The sequence below is a fragment of the Ochotona curzoniae genome, unplaced genomic scaffold, assembly GCF_017591425.1.
Source record: "Ochotona curzoniae isolate NIBS_2020 unplaced genomic scaffold, NIBS_Ocur_1.0 scaffold_3208, whole genome shotgun sequence".
In the NCBI taxonomy this organism is placed as follows: domain Eukaryota; kingdom Metazoa; phylum Chordata; class Mammalia; order Lagomorpha; family Ochotonidae; genus Ochotona; species Ochotona curzoniae.
In genome coordinates this window covers 2,497,457-2,518,961 of record NW_024467106.1, presented here as the reverse complement: position 1 = coordinate 2,518,961, position 21,505 = coordinate 2,497,457, and the positions used below count along the sequence as shown (strand labels likewise).

At 58.2% G+C, this 21,505-nt stretch overlaps 1 protein-coding gene across 1 annotated transcript in view; it reads left to right on the top strand.

The window, feature by feature from the left end:
- Positions 1–21,209, top strand: part of CFAP77 (cilia and flagella associated protein 77) — a 125,820-nt gene extending 104,611 nt beyond the window's left edge. Inside the window, exons 5-6 of the mRNA XM_040963772.1 lie at positions 900–1,001; positions 21,087–21,209. Coding sequence (XP_040819706.1) covers positions 900–1,001; positions 21,087–21,209 — 225 coding nt within the window. The remainder of the gene's footprint in view (positions 1–899; positions 1,002–21,086) is intronic.
- Positions 21,210–21,505: the final 296 nt, after the last annotated feature.

Here is a 21,505-nt window from a genome sequence, read left to right as displayed (position 1 = left end):
TTAACCCTTTCCAATCTGCGGGATGATGTCGCCAGCAGGAGTTGGCTCCTGACGCTCTCTTAGACTGGCAGCCAGTGGCCTACCTGGTCTTCTGCCCCATTTCCTTGGGGTGAGACCCCCACTCTTAGGACACCCTGCGTCCCATACCATCGGAGTGCCTGGGTTTGAGTCCCGCCTCTGTCTCCAATCCAGCTCTCTGCGCCTGTGCACCCAGGGAGGCGACAGGTGCTTGAGCCCCTGGCACCTGGTGTCAGTGTGGGCCTGTCCTGGCTGTGTTGGGCATCTAGGGAATGAACCAGTGGATGGGAGATGTTTCTGTCTAGTGCTGTAGTTTTCAAAGAAAAATTTTACAGAAGATTTTTTTTAATGGGTATGTGTGCCATCTGCTAATGGATTTGGCATTGAGTTCCATCCCATGGGGGCCGCGGCCCAGTCCCCGGCCCAGTCCCCAGCACAGCCCAGGAGCCACAGCACTGAGATGATCAGTTTCCGTGGGACGAGGGACAGCGGGGCTCCCTCGTGCTTGGAGCCCGGCCGTCCCCCCCCAAGGGGGCTTCTCCTCTTGCAGACAGGAGGCCATGGTGACACCCGCTCCCCAGGGACAGTCCCTCCCCGCCCCTCCCCCACCAGACAACTCACATCTCCCAACACCACAGGGTCGCTCAAAACCCCAAGGGCCCCGTGCTAGCCCTGCCTCTCTTAAGGCCAGCTCAGGAGCGGTGGTGTGCTTGGGATAACCCCAGGGCCCTGCCTCCGTCCTCTGAGCACCCCGCAGGAGCAGGGCTCAGGGAAAGGCCATGGCAGGGCACGTAACCCTGCCGGCGGCCACGTGGAGGAACCCAACCCCTGCCCTCCAGGTCGAGGGCCTAACCAGGTGACTGCCCGCCCCTGGCCCGCAGGTGATCCTGGGGAAGCTGTACGAGACCCGGAGCAGTCAGCTGAGGAAGTACAAGCCGCCCGTGAAGCTCGACGCCCTCTGGCACATGCCTCACTTCCAGAAGGTTGGTGCCCTTGAAGTGGCAGAACAGCCAACACAAGGAGGGTCAGTGGTCAGCCCCCAGGCTCCATCACCTCAGCACTGCCTGGTCCCAGAAGGGGGGAGTGGCCACCAGGCCTTGGGCACAGGGATGTCACGTCAAGTCGCCCAGCCTTGGGCTGTCCCATGCACCTGCGTAGTGAGGGTGCTGTGGGAGCCACACCCCGCTCCAGCGGTGGGGGTGCCGCTGCACTGCCTCCTGCGCTGGGCCCTTGGGAAGGCAAAGCAAGCCCCAGCACTGGCTGGGGGTAGTGGCTCTGGGGCTGTGCCCACCTTGAGCTGGATTTGTCCCAGGGGGCGTGCCAGGCTCCGGAGGCAGAGCCCAGCCAAGGGGGCCGTGCAGCCCTGGAGTGCCCTGATAGGGAAGAAGTTCATGAGATGGAGGAGCACGGGAGGTGGGGCTTTCGGCTTGGGGGTGGGAAGCTGGGCTGCCCCGGGACAGAAGGGGCCTTTCAAGTAAGAGGAGGCCACAGGTGCCAGCGGGCGGGCGGGGGAAGGCAGCTACCCGCTTCAGAAAGGTTGCCTGTGGCTGCGGCCTGACCACGTGCCAGGTTACATTAAACTGCGATTCAGACAATGAAGGGGCTGGTGCCACCCTGAGCTTAATGCCTTCCAACATTCTGTGCTGGAGAAGCCCCGGCCCTGGCCCCCCTTGCCCCTCTCGAGGCGGCCTGCCATGTCCTGGCCAAGGGGCCTCCACCAGTCTGTGTCAGTGCGCGTGCAACCTGCTGCCCGCCAGCTGCGGCTGCCACCCACGCTCACGTGCGGATAAAGCTAACAACACGACCAGGCTCGGGTGGGAAAGGGCAGGCGGAAGGGGTCACTTCCCTGGTGCTTCTCCCTCGTAGGCCCTGGGGGACAGGCATCCAAGGGATGTTGCATGGGACAGAGAGATTTGTGGCTGTGGGGAGAAAAGACGCCCTGGCGTGCCGTGCCACACGCCTGCACTGCCCGGCCTCACTCAGTCACTGGGCGCCTCCTCGCCCGCTGAGAGTCCGAGGCTTCTGGCAGGTGGTGGCAGGTGGTCTTACTGGGCAGGCTGAAGGAAGCCACCCTGTGCCCTCCCCAGGGAGCACGGACACTTCTGGGTCGGGAGTGCACATCTCAGGGGTCGGGGTGCCCCCCGCCATACCTGACTCGAGGCGGCAGCTCAGGGCAGAAATAAGCCAATGGTTGTCTAGCTCCAAAAGAGAGGACTGCAGTCGGATTGCCAGGGACACTTGCAGTCTCTAGATTGCTCTAAGATACTGTCGCTGGCCGTCTCCAGCCCACAAGGTCATACTTGCTCCCCGTTGAGCTTCATGCAGAGCCCCCTTGCATGCACGGCTGCATTTAATCCGCAGAATGTCCTTGTCCCTGCTGTACAGGTGAGAGCAGGGAGGGACGTGTCCGCTCGTCACTGCCTCGCCCTCTGCGCCACTCGAAGGGCAGGGCCTGAAAGCGAGGTGCGTCCGCAGGCAGGATTCGGGCTGACACCTGCGCCCCTGCTGAAGCAGGCAGGCCTTGGCAGTGCTCGCGAGGTTGCTGTCAGGATCCTGTGAGAGCCAGCTAGCAGCTTGAGGCCATGAGCTCTGGGTGGGGAGCTGGGGTGGCGCTCTCAGAGCAGGGCTGTTCCCGGGCCCGCCCTTCCTGGCCCACAGTGCTGCTGCTTTAGATGTCTCGGTGTCGCAAAGCAATGCCAGTCACATGTGCTCCCGTTCTGCAGATGGGCAAGCTGAGGCTCTGCAGTCGGGGTGCTGCCCAAGTGCAGGCTCTCCCCTGTACCACCTCAGGAGCCCTTCCCTCCCTTGCAAGGCACTCAGCAATTCCACAATTCATCAATGAACCTGAGTCATTTGTTTCACCTGCTCTCCTCTGTGTCCTGTCTGTGGGTCCCCCTGCTATGGGTTCCCAGAGCCCAGCAGGTGTCTAGCCTGGGGCAGGGGGTCAGAGGCCCCTGTGGCACAGCCTGGAGCCGTGGGAGAGGCTACCAGCACCCACAGGGGCTGGACTGCATAGGCCCAGCAGACAGGCAGACAGGCCCTGCCCCAGGCGCTGCATAAAGCCCTCGTCCCCCACCCTCACCCCGGGGGCAAGGGTCTTTGTTGATGCCCCTGTGGCTGCTGAGCCGCTGGGCCGTTAGGGAGGGAGGAAACGCTTCCAAAAAAGTTGGAGCTGTCAGGGTGATGGATAACGTAAATGGACCCTGCCCGCTCGGGAACAGATGTCGACGCTGAACTCTGTCAGGAATAATTAAACACCTTTCACACGGAAGCGCGGCAGGCAGAGGCACCGGTTCTGCTGCTCACAGGGGGCTGCCCCCAGAGAGAGGCCTCTGGGACCCCAGCCCAGCCCCCCACAGGGCTGAGGGCAGAGCTCCGGTGGGGCCCCGGCCCGGGCAGGCAGGGTGCCCAGTGATGTGTGTGCAGCCAGAGGCGTCCCCGGAGGGAGGAAGGGCGACAGAGCCACCAGGGCCTCGAGGCAGGTGGGCACGGCCCAGCTCTCCAGCCTCAGTTTCCTTGTGGAAAGGTAAAGGATAAGGCTCATTTTCCCCCAGAAGGTTTATCTCTACTGTAGTGGAGAGACAGAAGGAGACAGAGATCTCCCATCTGCTGGCTCATTCCCCAAGTGGCTTCAGCCGGAGCTGCGTCAGGAGCTTCAGCTGGAGCTTCTTCCGGGTCTCCCGCAGGGGTGCAGGGCCCAAGCACTTGGGCCACTTTCCAGTATTCTCCAAGGTGCGTGAGCAGGGAGCAGGATCAGATGCGGAGCAGCCAGTGCTGGCACCCAAAGTGAACGGTCAGGCCTCTGTCAGGGTGCCCTGCCCTGGGCACAGGTGTGAAGTCCCTGTGGGTGATGGTGCAGGGAGCCCTCCTCTGCTGCCTCACATCTCCCTGCCCTGAGCCAGGCCCTGTGTGCAGTGCCATGGTGGGACAAGGCAGCCTCGGGTTGCTATTGCTGCTGTGCGACTAGCGTGGCATGAGGAGATGGGTGGGTGCTTGGCTGCAGAGGCAGACAGCAGGGCAGGGAGCTTTGGGTTGGCTCCACCCCCGCATGCCTGGCCAGAAGTCATCCAGAGATGGCAACCTTAGGCAGCAGCCCGAGCATGGGGGCTAGCATTAACCCTAAGTGCTGTACAATCCTGCCCGGGCTCACGCTGCTCACCTGCCCTTTGTGGATGCTGGGGCTCTGTCCAGCAAGCACCGGGCAGCCTTCCCAGCCATCCCCACATGGGGAGGCAGGACTGTAAGGTCCCAGCAGCAGCCCAGTGTGCAGCACACCAGCTCTGGTCCCCCAACTGTAAACCATGGCGAGCAGAGGGGTGAGGGCTCCCCAGTGCTGATGAAAGGATGGACTGTCCTGTGGAAGACACAGCTGGGGTGTCAGGGGTGCAGATGGCAAAGGCCCCTGCAGCCCTTGGCACCTCAGCTTCCAGCAAACTCGCTGCCACCTGGAGGGATTCAGCAGGTGAAAGGCCCAGAGTGGCGACCCCCGTCTGTACAGGGCACATGTCGCCTGTGGGCATCTGCCTCTGGAAGGAGGGTCCGGGGGGATAGCCCGGCATCCCCAGAGCGGGGCAGAGGTCCATTGTCTCGTTCTCCTTCCTGTGTGACTTCAATTCTCGCATTTGCAAATGGAAATTGTATAGAACAAGTAGGACTAGTTTGAAAAAATATATAGGTTTTTTCTCTTTCTGTAAGATTTATTTATTTGAAAGGCAGAATTAAAAAGAGAGAGATCTTCCACCTGCTGCTTCACTCCCCACACGGGGCTGAGCCAGTCTAAAGCCAGGAACCTGGAACTTCATATGTGCCTCCCACATGGGTACAAGGACCTGCCTGAGTCCTCTGATGCTCTCCCAGGTACACTTAGCAAGGAGCCGGGTGGGAACAGAGCAGCCAGGACTCGCACCAGTGCCCATGTGGGATAACAGCCTCACAGTGGTGGGCTTAACTTGCCGCATGCAATGCCGGTTCCCCTGTTTGTAAGGAATGGCGACTCCGGGTGCTTCCTGCCATGTTTCCCCCAGTGTCCAGCACCCCTGCAGGCCGCACTCTTGCTGATGGCTCAGGAAATGCTCCCACATGGCTGGCCTGGGCCTGCTTGCCCTTGTTGAATTTCCCCCGGCAGCGGGGGCCAGGCCTGGAAAGGGCTCTTCGCCAGGGTCTGTTTCAGGAAGGCATGGTGTCAGCACCTGTCTCCCCCGCCCCTCCCGGAGCACACACTCCACCTGTCGCGCTGTGCTCACCGCGCCCAGCCCTGCTGACATTACATAGTCGTTCAGTCACTAAAGTATGAACAAATTGCCCATATTTTCATCTGGCTTTGGTTTTCAGCCCCACTGCTTTAGAATAATGGCCCAAGCTATTAAGCTAACGGTTTGATTTACAAGCTCCTGTGCTCTGGACGGGTCTGGATCAGAGCTCTGTCTTTGTGGTAGACTAACCCTGCCTTGGGTCTCCTGGGCCCCTTGATTCCCTAACAGGAACAAGAGATGGAGGAGGAAAAAAAAAATCCATCAGCAAGCAGCCAAGCGGCGACACCCAGAGATGCCACTGATTAGCTAAAGCTGCTGAATCTAAGAAAAGGATTTTCTTCCCCGCCTTTAAGCTCTCTTACAAATCATAGTTGGTTGGGAAGTTAACTCAGCTAAACCCTGCAGAGGGCTCCCAGTCAGTCCACCCTGGGGCCTCCACTTTGCCAGGGGGGCTTGCTCAGCTGCAAAGAAAGAAAGAGAGGAAGGACGGAAGGGAGGGAGTGAGGGAGGGAGAGAGAGAAAGAGAGAAAAAGAAAGAGAAAGAAAGACCGTGTCTGCCAAAGTGCATCCAACCCCAGTCACAGTCTCCAGTCCCAGGAGCGACAGCTGCCAACTCAGTGCCCCTCCCGGGGCCTCTGCCCCATTGTTATATTTTAAGAATCCTGTCCCCTGTCTCACCAGAACAGCCATCACGCTGTGTCGCCGTCCGTGCAGGGCGCTGAGTGCAGGGACGGGATGTGTCACACACGGAAGCACAGTGAAGGGAGGGATGAGTCAGGGACCCTGATGCCGCTGACACTTCCTCCCTAAACACAGTCGCTACCCCCGTCCCTGAACCCATCAGCATGCCGAGCAGCTGCCCCAGGGATGAAAGCAGGCGCCCAATTGGTCTGCCATCACCTGGCACCTCAGAGATGCAGGAGTTGCAGGCACCCGCCTGGCATATGACATTGACACTCAAATGCTGGCAGTGTGAGTGGCCCGAGCTGCGGGTCTGGGGCTGGGGAGGAGGGAAAGCAAGGCGGGCATGGAGTGAGATCGGGGCAGCGCAGGCCAAGTTCCCACAGCAGCAGAGACATCTGGGGTGTCCAGAGTGGACCAAGCAAAGGGAGGCCCAGTGCCCTAACCCTGCCCGACCCTAGGAGGTGTCACTTGGAACCAGAGGGACACTGCACAGTGCAGCGCTGGGCTGGGCCAGTCCCTGAGCGTCAGCGTGTCTGGGGGATGAGCCTGCACGCCTGCTCTGCCGGGCTCTCTGCGGAGGGTTTACCACACAGATGCCCTCCTTGGTTCGGATCCAGCAGGTGTGGCGTGCCACCAAACCTGGGTGCCTGGCCCAGTGTCAGCCCCACTCCTGTGCAGTCATGTTAGAAGTTCGTGTGTAGGGGTGGGCGTGGCAGGGCGTGAGTGACACTGCCGCGTGAGGCATCAGCATGCCCATGAGTCGCAGCTGCTCCATTTCTCATCCAGCTCCCGACTAATGCACCTGTGGAAGATGGCCCCCACACCCCTGGCTCCCGGCCGCCCACGTGGCAGGCTTGGGTGCAGGCTGGGGCTCCTGGCTTCACCCTAGCCCATCCCCAGGTGCTGCAGGCAAACAGAGGGCCTCTCTCCCTCCCTCCCTCACTTATTCTCTCTCTCTCAGTTATTCTCTCTCCCTTTCTCTTCCTCTTCCTCCTCCACTGTTGCTGCTGCTGCTGCTGCTTCTCCTCCTCTCTCTCTCTCTCTCTCTCTCCCCCTCTCACTGTATCTTAAAGGACTGAAGTGCTTGTTTACCAAGACAGGTACATGCACTTGTGCACTGGAGCCTGTCAGAAGACGCGGTGTGAGGCCTGCACTGTGGCCCAGAGGGATAACACTTGTTGCTACCTCAGCATCCTGTAAGACACCAGTCCTGGCTGCTGCACTTCCCATCCACTTTCCTGTTAACACTCCTGTGAAAAACGGTGGAGGGTGGCCCAAGTGCTGGGACCCCTGCATCCACACGGGGGGCCCAGAAGAAGCTCGAAGCTCCTGACTTCCAACCAGTCCAGTTCCGGGAGTTGTGACTATTTGAGGACTCTGGATCCAGAAGTACCATGAAAAAAGGTGCAGTGGGAGGGGGCGGACATGGTCTCTGGGGGATGAATTGAGTCTCCTGGAGTGAAGTTACTCAAGGCGGGGCCTCTGGGGGCCCCTGTGTGGAGGTGAGGAGACTTCCCCCTGTGCGACCAGGCCGACCTCTGACCTGGGGCCCCATGGCCATGTACTGTTCCTGGCGTAGTGAACAGAGCCAGCACATGTCCTGGGATTTTTCTCTTTTCAAGATTTAGTTATTTGTCTGAAAGACAGACAAATAGAGAGAAAGAGAAGAAGAGGTAGAGAGAGAGATCTTCCATCTGCTAGTTCACTTCCCAAATGGCTGCCACGGGCAGGGCCGATGCCAGGAGCCTGGAGCTTCCTCTGGGTCTCTCGCATGGGTGCAGAGGCCTGAAGACCTGAGCCATTCGCCACTGCTTTCTCAGGCACATTGGCAGGATGCTGGATTGGAGGTGGATCAGCCAGGGCTCAAGCCAGGATGCCCATTTGGGGTGCCAGTGCACAGGTGGCAGCTTTACCCACTGCAGCACAGCAGCGGCCCCACGTGGATCCTTCAGCAGGGGAAGCTACGTGGGGATTTCATCCTACAGGACAGTGTCGGGAAAAGGCTGCACATGCTCAGTGCAGCCACCTTGCCCCAGTGCCCACCGTGTCTGCAGACACCAGCGCCAGAGCCTCCCGGCTGCCCCAGCCTCTGCTTTACACACCCCTGGGGATCTTGTTTCACTGCAGGGGCAATCCATGGGCACCTTCAGATCCCTTGGAAAGGAGACATGGTCCAAATCTTGAAGAAACTATGACTCTCCTCCCACTTGGAGGATAGACTGAGCAAGGCACAGAAGGAGGCTCTTAAGCATTCCTGGGGGCCTTGCTTCGTCGGGCTCCTGACCCCTCTGCTCGTCTACCCACACATTCACACCCACCTGTCCTTCCCCACATCCACTCATCTGCCCAGCTACCCATCCAGCCATCCCTCCATCTTTCCATGCACACCCATCTCATTGTTCATCCATCCTTCCATCCATCCTTCCATCCATCCCTCCATCTTTCCTTCCATCCACCCATCCATCCACCCATTTACCCATCCTGTAGATTAATCCACTTCTTGAGATGCCAGCATCCCAAATGGGTGCCAGATTCAAGTCTTGGCTGCTCCACTTCTGAACCAGCTCCCTGCTAATGGCATTGGGGGAAAATCAGCAAAACATGACTCAAGTCCTTGGGCCCCAGCTGCCCACATGGAGACCCCGAAGAAGCTCCTGGTTTCTTTCTGACCCAGCCCTGGCGGGTGTGACCAACTGGAGGGTGAAGCAGCAGATGGAAGATCACTCTGTCATTCCGTAATTCTTTCTAAATAAATAAATCTCTCAAAAATCACTGAGGAATAGTGAGCTACCCCCCAAGACAATTGTAAGTCATCCAGGATACGGCATGAATATCCCCATGGTTCTAGACACTGAGTCCACCTCACCCACATAGAGGTTGTTCCTGCTTAAAGGGTGCTAGAAGGATCCTTTCCACCTGTCATTGCCATGACACGGAGAACAGCAGCCCCGGAGTCTGCTGTTGAGGGCGCGGCCCCCATGGGCTGAGAACAAGCTGGCATGCTTCAGCCTCCCTGGCTAGCACCCTGGCGTCGCCCCACGGTCCCCACCAGCAGGTACCGTGTGAGCAGCACAGCAAAGCACGTGATTTGCAGTGCAGCACCAGATCAAAGACTGAGCACAGGGAAGCTCTGTGGTCTGGATAGCTCTCCTGCCTCCTCCCCTATACCGGCAGGTAAATTTCCAGAGAAAGTAATTAGGGAATGCCCACCACGTAAGCAGAGCAGCCGCACTCGACGCTGGGCAGCCTGCTGATCACCAGGGCCCTGGGGTCTCCTTGCAGCCCGAGCCTTCATCTGGCTGCACCCAGGAAGGTGAGCGAAGGGCTGGACAGCCGTGTGTGCCCTCCGAGCGCTCTCCTGCAGCGCCGCATGGGCCTGCATGTGTTGCCTTGTCAGAGAAGCAGCGAGCAGCAAATGAGAGCCCCACTTTGGGAGCGAGAGTAAGATTAATATACAAAATACACAGGCCTCCGTGAGATCTGGCAAGTGTCGATTAATATTTATCAAGTGCCCATTGTGCACGTTCGCGTGCAACCCCCAGAATCAACCTGCACAGCAGGTGGCCCCTGGCATCGGGACACCTGTGCTCTCAGTCACACAGAGATGCTGGTGTGTCAGGAACCCTTGCCCTGGGGGCGTGTGTGTGTGTGTGTGTGTGTGTGTGTTAACCAAGCTGCTGCTGCTGGCCAAGTCCTGACCTGTGCCAGGGTCAGCAGCCTGGGTACCTGGAGCAACCCACCTCCTCCACCCACTCCTTTGCTGTCATGTGGGCATCAAAGACAGGAAGTCCCGCCCATGGCCCTCTATGTCCTATGGTCTAACAGGCTGCACTGGGAGACCACCCTGCTGGAATATGCCACCATGGCCAGGCAGAACCCCTCCAGGCTGGTGCCTCAGGACCCTCTCCCGGAAGGACAGAGCCGAGCAGAAGCCCGCCGGCCATGGGAGCTCTGCAAAGGAGAGGAGGGGGCCCTCCGCCAGCCTCTCGTGGCAGCTGAGCTCCTCGGCGGCTTGGCTGACAGCCCCATTGAAGACAGATCGCCTGAGCGAAGTCCGCGCCGGCTCCCATTCACTCCTCGCGCAGACAGTTTTTGAAAAGCTCTAAGTCTGGAAAAACACACACAGGCTCTGGCCCCCCTGGCCCCCTCACGCGGGGGTGGGGTGGGGAGGGAGCGGCTGGCAGCCCGGGTGAGCGGCCGCGGGCCTCCTCACCTGGCCCCACAGTGCACCGCCTCCAATTAAATCAAAACGGTTTGTTTTTAATGGTCTTTTACACTGACAAGTGGGCGATCATTTTGGGCCCGGTAGCTGTCAGGGAACTGAGGCAAATCCTCCGTTGATAATGCCCAATGCTTCCAATTAGAAGCCAGGCCGCTCCTGGCGCGCTAACGATTCCCCAGCCAGCCCCCAGGCCCCACTGGCGCCGGCTGCTGCTGCTGCCTCCTCCGCCACAAATTACTGACACAAAACGGAAGGGCCCGCGCCTCCGTCGCCACGCCAGGCCCGGGCCCTGTTGGGCTTAATGAGCCGATGGAAGTTTCGTGGCTCGGGCGCTAAATTCTTTTCTTGTTTGACAGCTGCTCGGCTAAGGCAAGTGTTGACCTTATAAAAGATTTAGTGTTTCTCATTATTTTCCGTCAAGCTTCACAAGTGATGGCTCGGCGGTTATAATTTGCATCCTGGGGTGTGCGTGCATACGCGGCTGCGCGTGTGTGTGCGTGTGTGTGTGCGTGTGTGAGATGGGGGATGGCCTGGGGTCTTTGTCTCCCCGCGTCCGACATGGCAGCCTCCGGCATGACATTTTCCTGGAGCTGAGGTGTTTCAAAAACAGGCCGCCATGGCAGGTGCAGGGGACGCGTACCTCCCCATGGAGCCGCCGTGGGGACCCAGGACACAGCCTGATGGCGCCCCAAGGCAGCCGGCTCTCAGTTCTCCGCAGTGGTCAGGGCTCAGCCAGGCAGGGCCACACGCTGGCCAAAAGGGAGCACCAGGCCAGAGTAGCTGTTGGAGAAGTCTCACAGATCAAAACCATCACCAAAAGCACCTTGCAGGTCCACATCTTGTCCTGGCAGCCACGGTCCCCCCTCCCTCGGCTGTCAGTGTCCACACCAGCCACGGTACCTGCTCTGCACTCTTCTGCCTCAGAGAGGCCGTCTAAAGTGGGCCGCTCAGAATTGCTCGAGTTCCATATTTTTGGTGCCACATTAAGATGCCATTCACGGGGTGTGGGGGCGGCATTCGGCACAGCTGTTACGTCATCAGAGCGTCATGGTTCAAGTCCGGACTGTATTCTCATTTCCAGCTTCTTGCTAATTGCGTCCTGGGCTCCTGGCTTCAGTCTGGCTGGCCTGTCGGAGTGAACCAGCAGCCTAGGGCATCTGTCTGCCTCTTGTCTTTCTCTGTCTCTACCTTTCAAATAAATAACATTTTTAAGATGATATTTATATAAAAGGATTAAATTGTGCCCATTACAGAAAAATAGATAAACTGGACTTCATCAATATTAAATATTTTTCTGCTCCAAATGAAACTATCGAAACAGGGGAGGGGGCTTGGGTCCTGCCGCCCTCGAGGGAGACCTGGTGGAGTTTTGGCCTGTCTGGTCCAGCTGTGGGCGCTTGAGCGGCCAGCCAGCACAGGGAAGCTCTCTGGTCTGTCCTCATTGTCCCTTGGTCTGTTCTAACTTTCACTTCCTGGAGCCCAGAGGTGGGCCTGCCGGGAGGGAGTGGGGGGCCCTTGGGAGGTGCAGACACCCACCCTGCCCTGGGGTCCACATGGCCCCCTTATGTATCCACAGCCACTGTTCACTTGGACCGCCTCACGGAATCCAGTCTGTATTGGCTATGGGTGTGGCAAATCTATTCTCCTTTCCAAGGCTGGGAAGGGGCGTCTGCCCTCAGCCCTGTGGCCGCTGAGCCGAGACCTGCCTCCCTGGACCTGCGTCTGCCCCTTGCTGAGTTTCTAGTGGTCGCCCTGCCCCTCTGAGGGCCTGGAGGGTTCAAGCAGGTGCCGCCTCCCGGCCTCATTGTTGCAGGCAGGAGGTCTGTTCCTTGGATGTTCTTTGCCGTCCCAGTGCGTGCCGGCAGGGAGGGTCAGGCTCTCGCCCTTGCTCCATCTATTTCTGAACCACAGAGAAATGAGAGCCAGTGGCAGAATAACCACTTAGGGGACCAGCTGTCCCGGGAGAGATTGCTTCCCTCGTTAATTACTTAAACTTCAGCCTGCCTCACAGCAGCATGCGGCCCGGCCTGTTCCCAGGGAGGGCCCGCTCAGGTTTGTGTTTCTGCTGGCGCCTTTGACCTCCAGCTGCCCCGAACTTGACAGAAATTGCTGACCAGGGACAAATCCATAATGTTCAAGGGCAGCTCATTAGAGCAGACGGCCTTTCAATCTAACGCACCATCTCCCTCGCAGTCACCTGCGTGCTTGTCACCTTCAGAAAAACCGAAACTGAAATCCCTCCAGCTGTCACTTCTTCCCTCCCCCACTGGCTCTTTCTCAGATCTTCCTTCCTTCCTTCCTTCCTCCCTCCCTCCCTCCCTTCCTTCCTTCCTTCCTTCCTTCCTCTCTCTCTTTCTTCCTTTCTTCTCTGGCTCTTTTTCCTCAAAACCTTCCTTGGCCTTCTGGGCCCCACCGCCTGCCTCTGGAGTACTGGTGTGACTTGGGGGGTCTGTGTGCTGCTAATGCGAGGGGACCAAACTTAAGACACCTCTGGGAAGGTCTGTACCCCAAATCAGAGGGTCTGGATTCCTCTGGGCACAGCAGTGCTGGCTCGAGTGCTTGGGCCCCTGCCACCCATGTAGGAGACCTAGACGGAGGTTGGGGCTCCTGGCTTTGGCTGACCTGGCCCTGGTTGTTGTGGGCATTTGGGGGTGAGTCACATTAGGACCGGAAAGTCACTGGCATGGCTCCCCTTGGTGGCGGGATTGGGTCAGACCCCAAGGGAAAGCTGCCTGATTGGGAACATGCACGTTCGGGGCTTAGGTTTACCCAGCCCTTGTCCACATGCACACATACTACATGCATGAACATGTATACACACACATGTACGTGTACACACACTGCTCCACACGCAAGGCCTGACCCTGGGAGAGGGCTCTAGGGACACCGACCAGCATGGTGCCCCCGGGCACACTGGCCGCTTAAACCTCAGTGGACCACAAGGAGGTCCGATGCAGAACTCAGCTCAGAGTTGGGGGAGCAAGGTTGGGGGAGCAGCCGAGGGGAGGATGGCCCCAGAACCCTCGTCACAGGAAGTCCTCTTCCTGTTAGTCTGCGTGAACAGGTGCACATCTCAAAATCTGAAAAACAAAAACCAACCAAGGGTTCAGCCGCGCGACTGGGGCGAAAGGAGCCCCCTGCAGCATGGATGCTGTGGGGGGTGGACTGAGCCAGGCCGGACCCAATGCTTGGGACTCGGCCCATGGACACTGATGCCACATGGTGAGCGAGTCCTAGGCTGTTGGGCGGCCAGTGCACCCATTGGGTGCCAGGCTCTGCCAGCTGGCTGCCTGGCCACGAGCTCTAGGGTTTTTAGGGTAGATAATCACTGCCTAGGGACATCCACGGACAAGGCCAATGTGAGGGATGAATCCTGTGTGACTCCCAGCGACAGGGTCACGGAACTTGCTGACATGTGTGGGGACTGAGACCTGGTGGTTTGGAGAGTCCATAAGGGCTGTTTGGGCGAGACTGATTCACCAGCCCACATGGGAATCCTCAGATGGGCTGTTAGCACAGAGCATCTCTGAATGCCACATGCCAGTCCACACGGAATCTATGGCTGGGGGCCTGTCTGGCAGGGCTAGGTACCAATACCTGACAGAGTGTTGCAACAGGATGGGTCACATTAGGCAGGGTCATGACCCTAACCAGCATGCAAGAGAACCAGGTCCAAGGGTAGATTCTGTAGGGGATGTGTGGGTCAAACTCTGCGGAAATACAAGTCCCGCTGATTAGCTCAAGAGTTGGGGTAATGATGGGCTGAGCTATATGTGACCAAGGAACCTGCCATCACTCATGGGCAAAGGAACCGACAATAGTCTAGACAGGTCAAGGCAGCAGCACCCAAATGTGTTTCCTAAAATGGTATGAGGTGGACCAGGTTGCAATGTTCACCAGCTCATACAAGGCCAAAATAGAAGGGCAGACTATGTCAGGCACTGGCCTGACACCCATTGGCATGTGTGAGACCCGAGTCTGGGAATGGGTCAACTGGAAGAACTTGGAAAACTCCCCTAGTGGGTCACAACTCTCACTGATGATCACATGGTCCAGGCCTGGGGGTCGGGCAAGCTGGGCATAATAGCTCCAATGGCTGGCTAACATGTGGGTTGGTTATGGAAGGGGGTGGACTGGGCAGGGCCAAGCAAACCTTAGTTCACAAGCAAGAACAGAAATCAGGATGGAGCACAGGTCATGCTAAGCTAGGCTCTTATACTGACTGCTTTGCATGAGCTAGGAATGCCAAGACACAGCAACGAAGGCAAAGGCCAAGACAGGTGAGGGGCTGTGCCAAGCTGGGTCAAAGCAACCACTGGCACGTGTGTGATTTATGGCTGGGAACAGGCCTGGTTGGGGAGCTAAGAGAACACCCTGGCTGGGTTGGGGCTCCTACTGGTGAGTGTGGGGGCCGGAGTGGGGGCTGCATTCTGGTCTGGATATGGCTATAGTGTTCCTTGGCACAAGTGTGGACTGGGGCTGTGTGCACTGAGCCAGGCTAAATTGCAGCATCATCTGGTACTCTAGAGAACCAGGGTAGATGTAGAACAGACTAGGCTAGGTCTCTGCCCCTACTGAGCCATGTGTGAGCTGTGTCTGGGTATGGATGAGCCTTGGCTGGCCTGAAATATCCAACAGTAAGAACCGGAATGGGGTAAAGGCCAGTCAGGAAAGGCCACTGTTCCTGCAAGGACAGGAGGTGGACTAAGTAGGGCTGACCCATGGACCTACTGGTATGTGTAAGATCTGCCATTAGGAGAGGTTCTGATGGAGGAGCCTGCGCAACTCCTCTGGTAGGACACAGTCCCTGCAGGTGAGCACAAGAACCATGAAAGGGAGCAGCCCAAATCAGGCCAGAGAAAGACACCCACCAGCATACATTTGGCATAGGTCAAGGGCGGACCGGGCAGGGCCAGTTCACATCACCCACTGGCAGATTGAGCATCAGAACAGAGTGTGGGTTGGGCCAGGTTTGGTTGCCATACATACCAGTGCACATTACAGCTAGGATGGTGCCGGCAGGGCTGAGCTAGGCTGTAGCCCCCACCAGCGTTAGCTGGAATTGAAGGTGGACCGGGCCAAGAAACCACTTGAGCAGGACCCTCGGAGCATGCCCCACATCAGGGACCCTGGGCTGGGATGGGAGACTGGATGGGGCTTCTCCCTTTATCTCCCTCCTTGCCCTAGATACACACACACAAAATGTGGAAACAATAGTCTTACCCACGTTCCTGTAACCCTTAACCCTTTGTGCCCTAATTAACTATGTAAAAGATTATTAAGGACCCGGCGGCATGGCCTAGCAGCTAAAGTGCTCACCTTGAATGTGCCAGGATCCCATATGGGCGCCGGTTCTAATCCCAGCAGCTCCACTTCCCACCCAGCTCCCTGCTTCTGGCCTGGGAAAGCAGTCGAGGACGGCCCAAAGCCTTGAGACCCTGCACCTGCATAGACCTAGAAGAAGCTCCTGGCTCCTAGTTTTGGGTTGGCTCAGCTCTGGCCATTGTAGCCATTTGTGGAGTGAACCACCAAATGAAAGATCTTTGACTCTCCTTCTCATAAATTTTCCCATAAAAATAAATAAATATTTTTAACAGAGAGAGAAGGAGCGATGGATTCATGCAATTCTTTGGAAACGAAATCAGCTGTGTTGGGAATCAGCAACGCTACTGAAAAGAATTGCTGCAGAATGTTGAAGCGTGAGAATAAATGACTAATGGATTGAGGAAGAAGTCTAAGCAGAAGTGAAGTGGAAATCAGATTACAGGAGAACTGAGCAAAAGTAAAGACTGAACCTGGAGGAGAGCGCGGCGCGAGGCAGCGTGCTGTGTAATGCTGTTGCGTCCGGGAGGCGGGGAGGGGGAGGAAAGAGAGATGAAAAGACGAGAAAGCAGCTAAGCAGACTAAGCTCGGAGAAGGGAGAGGGCAGGCGGCCACTTCGGCTCCCAGCGCCAGCTCTCCGCTGAGGCGTACGCCGGGAGGGAGGTTCCAGCCACCCACCTGTGAGACCCCCACCACTGTCCTGCTCCCAGCCCCCGCCGCGTGGGCATTTGGGGGTGGGCCAACGCACAGGAACGGGCTGCCCTGCCTTGTCCCTGTTATGTCAAACACACACAAAATTAAAATCTATTCACTTCCATTGGAAAGGCAGATCAGATTTACAGAGAGAAAGATCTTCCACCTGCTAGTTCACCCCTCAAGTGGCTGCAATGGCCAGAGCTGAACCGATCCGAAGCCAGGAGCCGGGGCTTCTTCCAGGTCTCTCACATTGGTGCAGGATAGCAAGGCCTTGCGCCATCCTCTGTTGCCCTCCCAGGTCACAAGCAGGGAGTTGAATGGGAAGTGGAGCAGCTAGGACACGGACCAGCATACGTACAGGATCCTGGCACCTGCAAGGTGAGGATTTAGCTATTGAGCCATTGTGACAGGCCCAAAGTAATGACATTTTTATACGAAAAGCAAAACAGGAAATACGAACGTTTGGTGTAACATGAATGAAGTGTTGCAGGCCCACTGAATGGCGTCCGTCAGAGAAGCTGGTGGAGGCCCTGGGGAGGGGGCGGGCAGAGTGCAGGGAGCTTTTCAGCTGGCTGTTCCGGACTCACGGACCGGTGGCCTGGCATCCCGCTCTGCCCCCCGGCTTCCCGTATGTGGCATGGGAGAGCTGGGGTGCAGTGATCTCAAGTCCTCTCCTAACCCCGACTTTCTGGGTATCCTTCAGTCCACTTGTGGGTGCCCAGAACAAATCCCCTTTAGGTTCCCAATATTGCTCACCGTAGCCCCGATCTTGCCCATCTTGCTATCCCCTGGCTGAGCTGGCTCCTGTCTCCCCCCATGGGTTATGTCAGGGCTCTGACACAGTCCTCCTTTTCTTCTCCTCCCGGCTGGCTCTCGGCCCTCCTGGGCAGTCCACTGGGCATGGCACATAGTCTCAGGAGCTCAGCCTGGGCCTCCCTGGACCTCCCGCAGGCCCTGCTCCTGGGGAGCAGCCCCCATTCCCCGCGCACTCTGTGTCTGTGCCCTGGCCTTCCTGCGGTGCAGGGCTCCCTGCCAGTGACACATGCCTCTCTGTTTACCTGCTTCGACCTTGCTGCCACTCACAGCCTCCTTCAGCAAAGCTGTCTCCTGCCAAAGCCGTTCCAGTTCTTAGCTCCAGGCGGAGAGCGCCTGCAGATGACTTCATTTAGAAGGCATTCCTTGCTCTGTAGCTCTGACTCCAGGGGTCCGCAGGGTCGTGACCTCACAGGGGCTGGGGCCTGCCTTGTAATGAGGGTCTTCATCCGGATCCCACACCTGCTGAACCTGGCAGGGGGACAGTGTAGCCTTGCTTGCTTGCAGTGACTGCCTCCGTGCTTGCTCGGTGGACATTGGTTAAGGGACACAGGGCTGGGTCAGAAAACCCAGGGCAAGTGTCTGGATGCCCGTGGCCCCCACTATTCCGCCTGTGTAATGGACACAGCAGGGGTCTGGCCTCAGTGGGATGCTCTGAGGCATGTGTGAGTATGAGAGTTGTGAGTGTTTAAACATGAGCGTGTGTATGAGTGAGTGTACGTGTGGGGCATGATCCTGTAGCGTCTGGCTCCAGCACTGACGCTGCTGTGACGAGAAAGGCCGCAGGTGCCAGTGCTGGCCTTCTGGGCTTTCCACTGACTCCTGGGGATGTTTTGGAACTTAGGGGGGTGTCTGGGAGGCAGGATGGGCGCCGTTGCCCCTGACCTGGGGTTGCAGTTGCTGCTGGAGGCAGCTCTCAGCGTGTTCTCCCTCCCCCCCAAAATCTTGCCTTTCCTGTCTAGCCCCCAGGTCCCTGCTGGGGACCCGTCCTCCCCGTCCTTCCCTCACTTTCCTTCCAACCAGAGCAAATCTCACCTGGTCTGGGAAGCCTTGCCCGACACCTGAGCCAGGTGAGGGCTTCCTGCTTCATTTGTTCACATATTCACTCACTCATTTGTTCCACCCCTCCAACCTTGCTGAAATGCATCTTAGATTCTAGACACTGGCGCATGGCGGCAGTCCCTCGGGCAGTGGGGCAGCAGACCTCACCTCCCCAGGCTGATTGCTCCCTGGGGGCCCCAGGAAATTCCAGGTGGGCATGAACTCCACAAGGTGGGCGGCCTCTCCGGCAGCCCAGGGCAGCCGCACCCGCCAAAGGTGCCAGCTGGGTGTGCTCAGTCACCGCTTGTGGCAGGTGTACAGATGTTTTGTGAAGCACCAGGGATTTCTGTCTGAAGTCTCACCTCCCCACGCAGGATCCGGCTGAGCACCTTCCTGTGACCACCCTTGGGGAATAGCTGAGAGTGGGCACCCACGCACCTCCTGCCACCAGCACCACCCCTCCCTGCCACCCACCATGGGCACCCCTGCCTTTGCATGCTGGCCTCCCTGATGGCCCTGAGGATGCCAAGACAGGCCCCAACATGGTGGCTTGCGGTGGGAGGAGGAGTTCCTTCTCTTACAGTTCCAGGTTGAGGGTGAGGTGGGGTGGGCGGAGCTCAGCAGGACTGAACCCTCTAGAAGATTCTCTCCTGGACTCTGGTATTGCTGGGTTGCCCCACCCCCCACCACGTGCCCACTTCTGCTTCCCACAAGCACAGCAGGGCACTCAGCCTGGGGTCACATCAACAAAGATCCTTTCTCCAAGCTCAGGGCGCCAGGACACAGCCATATCCTTTTGGGGTCACAGTCCCACCTGGTGCCAGGGCAGAGGAAGGCCATGGGATGGGTGATGTGGCTCACACAGCACCGAGGGCCCATTGCAACCCGTGGGAGCCGAGTGGGAAGAGACAGGGCCCAGGACTCAGGGCAGGGGACCCAAGATTTGCTTAGTGACAAATTGTAGGCAGCCTCGTAGCAAACACACTGTACTGTGCTTCTCAATTTCTGGAAAAGAAAGTGGACCTCATGTCACGTGCTGTTTCCCACTGGGGCACAAGGCAGCTCGAGCAGGGACGGGCACTTTAGGACCTTGATTGTGGGATGGTTTTGTGGGGGCCGCATCAGTCTAAGGCAGCCGACTGTGCTCCTTAAATATGCTTTGTGAAACCGTCTACTGATCATCATAACAATAGTAAAGGGGCATTGAATAAAATGTGTTCTAAGCCGGAACGCACGGGGCAGGGTGGTGACCAGGGCAGCGCTGGAGCCGATCTGAATGCCCCCAGAGACCCAGAGACCACAGCACGGCAGCCAGCTGGACATCCGGGGTGGCAGGGGAGGGCCAAGGGCCGGCCAGCCCACCCCGAGTATCAGTGAGACCCAGGTGTTAGAAAAACTGAGTCCATATGCCAGCTACTGCCTTAAATTTTTTTTAAAAGATTTATTTATTTTTATTGGAAAGGCAGGTCAGATTTATGAAGAGAAAAAGATCTTCTACCCACTGGTTCACTCCGGCCACAATGGCCGGAGTTGAGGCGATCTGCAGCCAGGAGCTTCTTCCGGGTCTCCCACGCAGGTGCAGGGTCCCAAAGCCTGGGCCGTCCTCGACTGCTCTCCCAGACCACAAGCAGGGAGCTGGACCGGAAGTGGTATAGCCGGGACCTGGATGGGTGCCCATATGGGATCCTGGCACTTGCAAAGTGAGGATTTAGCCATTGAGCCATCACACTGATTCACTCCCCCCACTTTTTTTTTTTAAGTTGTATTTATTTATTTTAAAGTTAGAGTGACACAGAGAAAGGGAGAGCCAGAAAGGTCTCTTTCCTCTGTGATTCATGCCTTAAATGGGCATGATGGGTAGGCTGGGCCAGGTCAAAGCCAGGGGCCAGGGATTCCATCCGAGAACCCCAGGTGGGTGCCAGGGGTCCAAGTACTCGGAGCACCTTCCACTGTTTTCCCCCGGGAACTAACAGGGAGCTGGATGGGAGGTGGAGAAGCCGGGACTCAAACCCTGGCTCCTAGGGGGTGTCGGTGTTGCAAACAGCGGCTTAACGTGCCGTGTCACAGCCAGCTGCCAGCTGGCTTCCCTGCACACACTGTGGGGTCTCTGTTCTCCAGAACTCTTGTGAGGCCACTTGGGGTTGGAGTCAGCCCCGGCCCCTCGTGGGCATCACTGCTTGCATGGGCCCCAACCTTGGAGGGCTCAGGAGCCTCAGGATGGGATGCACGCTGCTGCAATTTCAAGACAACCCCCCAAATCCCAAGCCTGCAGCTTAGCTGATGCCGGGCACCCCTGGGAAACGTGGCTCCCCATAGGGACTCATGGCTTTGCACACAGTCCCCACTGGGGCTTCCCCTCCGGAAAAGAACATGGCCATTCCCCACATGGCCACCTGCTTCTCCCAGGCGTGCTCGCACAGCTTCTGCTGCTGTCCCACCTCCTCTCTGTACCTGTGGGCCACATGTAGAAAGTTCCAGAAAGAATCCAGGACTTAGAGCCAGTTCCCTGGATGGGCACGGGGAGGTCAGTCCAGATCTCCCTGCTGTGTTGCTCACCCATTCCCTCATGACCCCAGGTCCCTGACCAGCTAACTGCCCCTGGGCAGTGAAGTCCTGGGAGCCTGCCTGTAGGCAGCTTTGCCTTCCACCTGCTGACGAAAAGAGGGGCCACGGAGCTCCTGGCAAGCAGCTGAGGATAGAACACACGTGGGGGTGGGGGATCCCCGTGGCAGCCCAGCCTGGAGGACGACTTTCTGGGGGTACCCTGTGATCTCAGGACATCACCCACAAAGCCTGCCTCCCGTAACTGGCACCCTGATCCCAGCAAAAGGTGTGTGTGTGGAGGGGTGCTTTGGGACATGGATGCTTGACACTGAAGTGACAGCTGCACCCCGGGGCGGCCAGCCCAGCCCAGCTGCCTCACTGCACCTGCTCTTGCACTGTCTGTCCAACTGGGGTGATGGGGATAGCAAGGAGAGTGGGAGCCCGTGGCGGCCCAGCCGCACCTGCCAGCTGCCAGCTCTGCCCTCTGTCCGCAGGTGGCCGCCCATCTCGACACCTTCCCCACTGAGGCCGACCGTAGGAGAGCATTCCAAGCCCACCGAGAAGAGTGTGCGGTGCGCCAGGGCACCCTGCGGATGGGCAACTATACCCACCCCTGAGCAGCCCTCTCCAGCAGCCGGCGAGACCCTCCTTCCTGCCCCAGCTCCAGCATTGCCCCAGCCCCCAGCCTTCTGCAGCTTCTGCTGCTACTGTTGCTATTGCTGCCAGAATCCCCACACATGGGGCTTCGTGGCAGCCTCACCTGGCACAGCGTCCTCTTTCGGGGACCCCTGAGGGCAGGAGGGGCCTCCCCACCCCCTGAACTGGGCCTTGCTGATCAGGCGAGCCCCCATGACTTGGGGGTGGCCGATGTCCCAGGCCCTCTTCACACCGCCCCATCTTCCCTGTCTCCTAT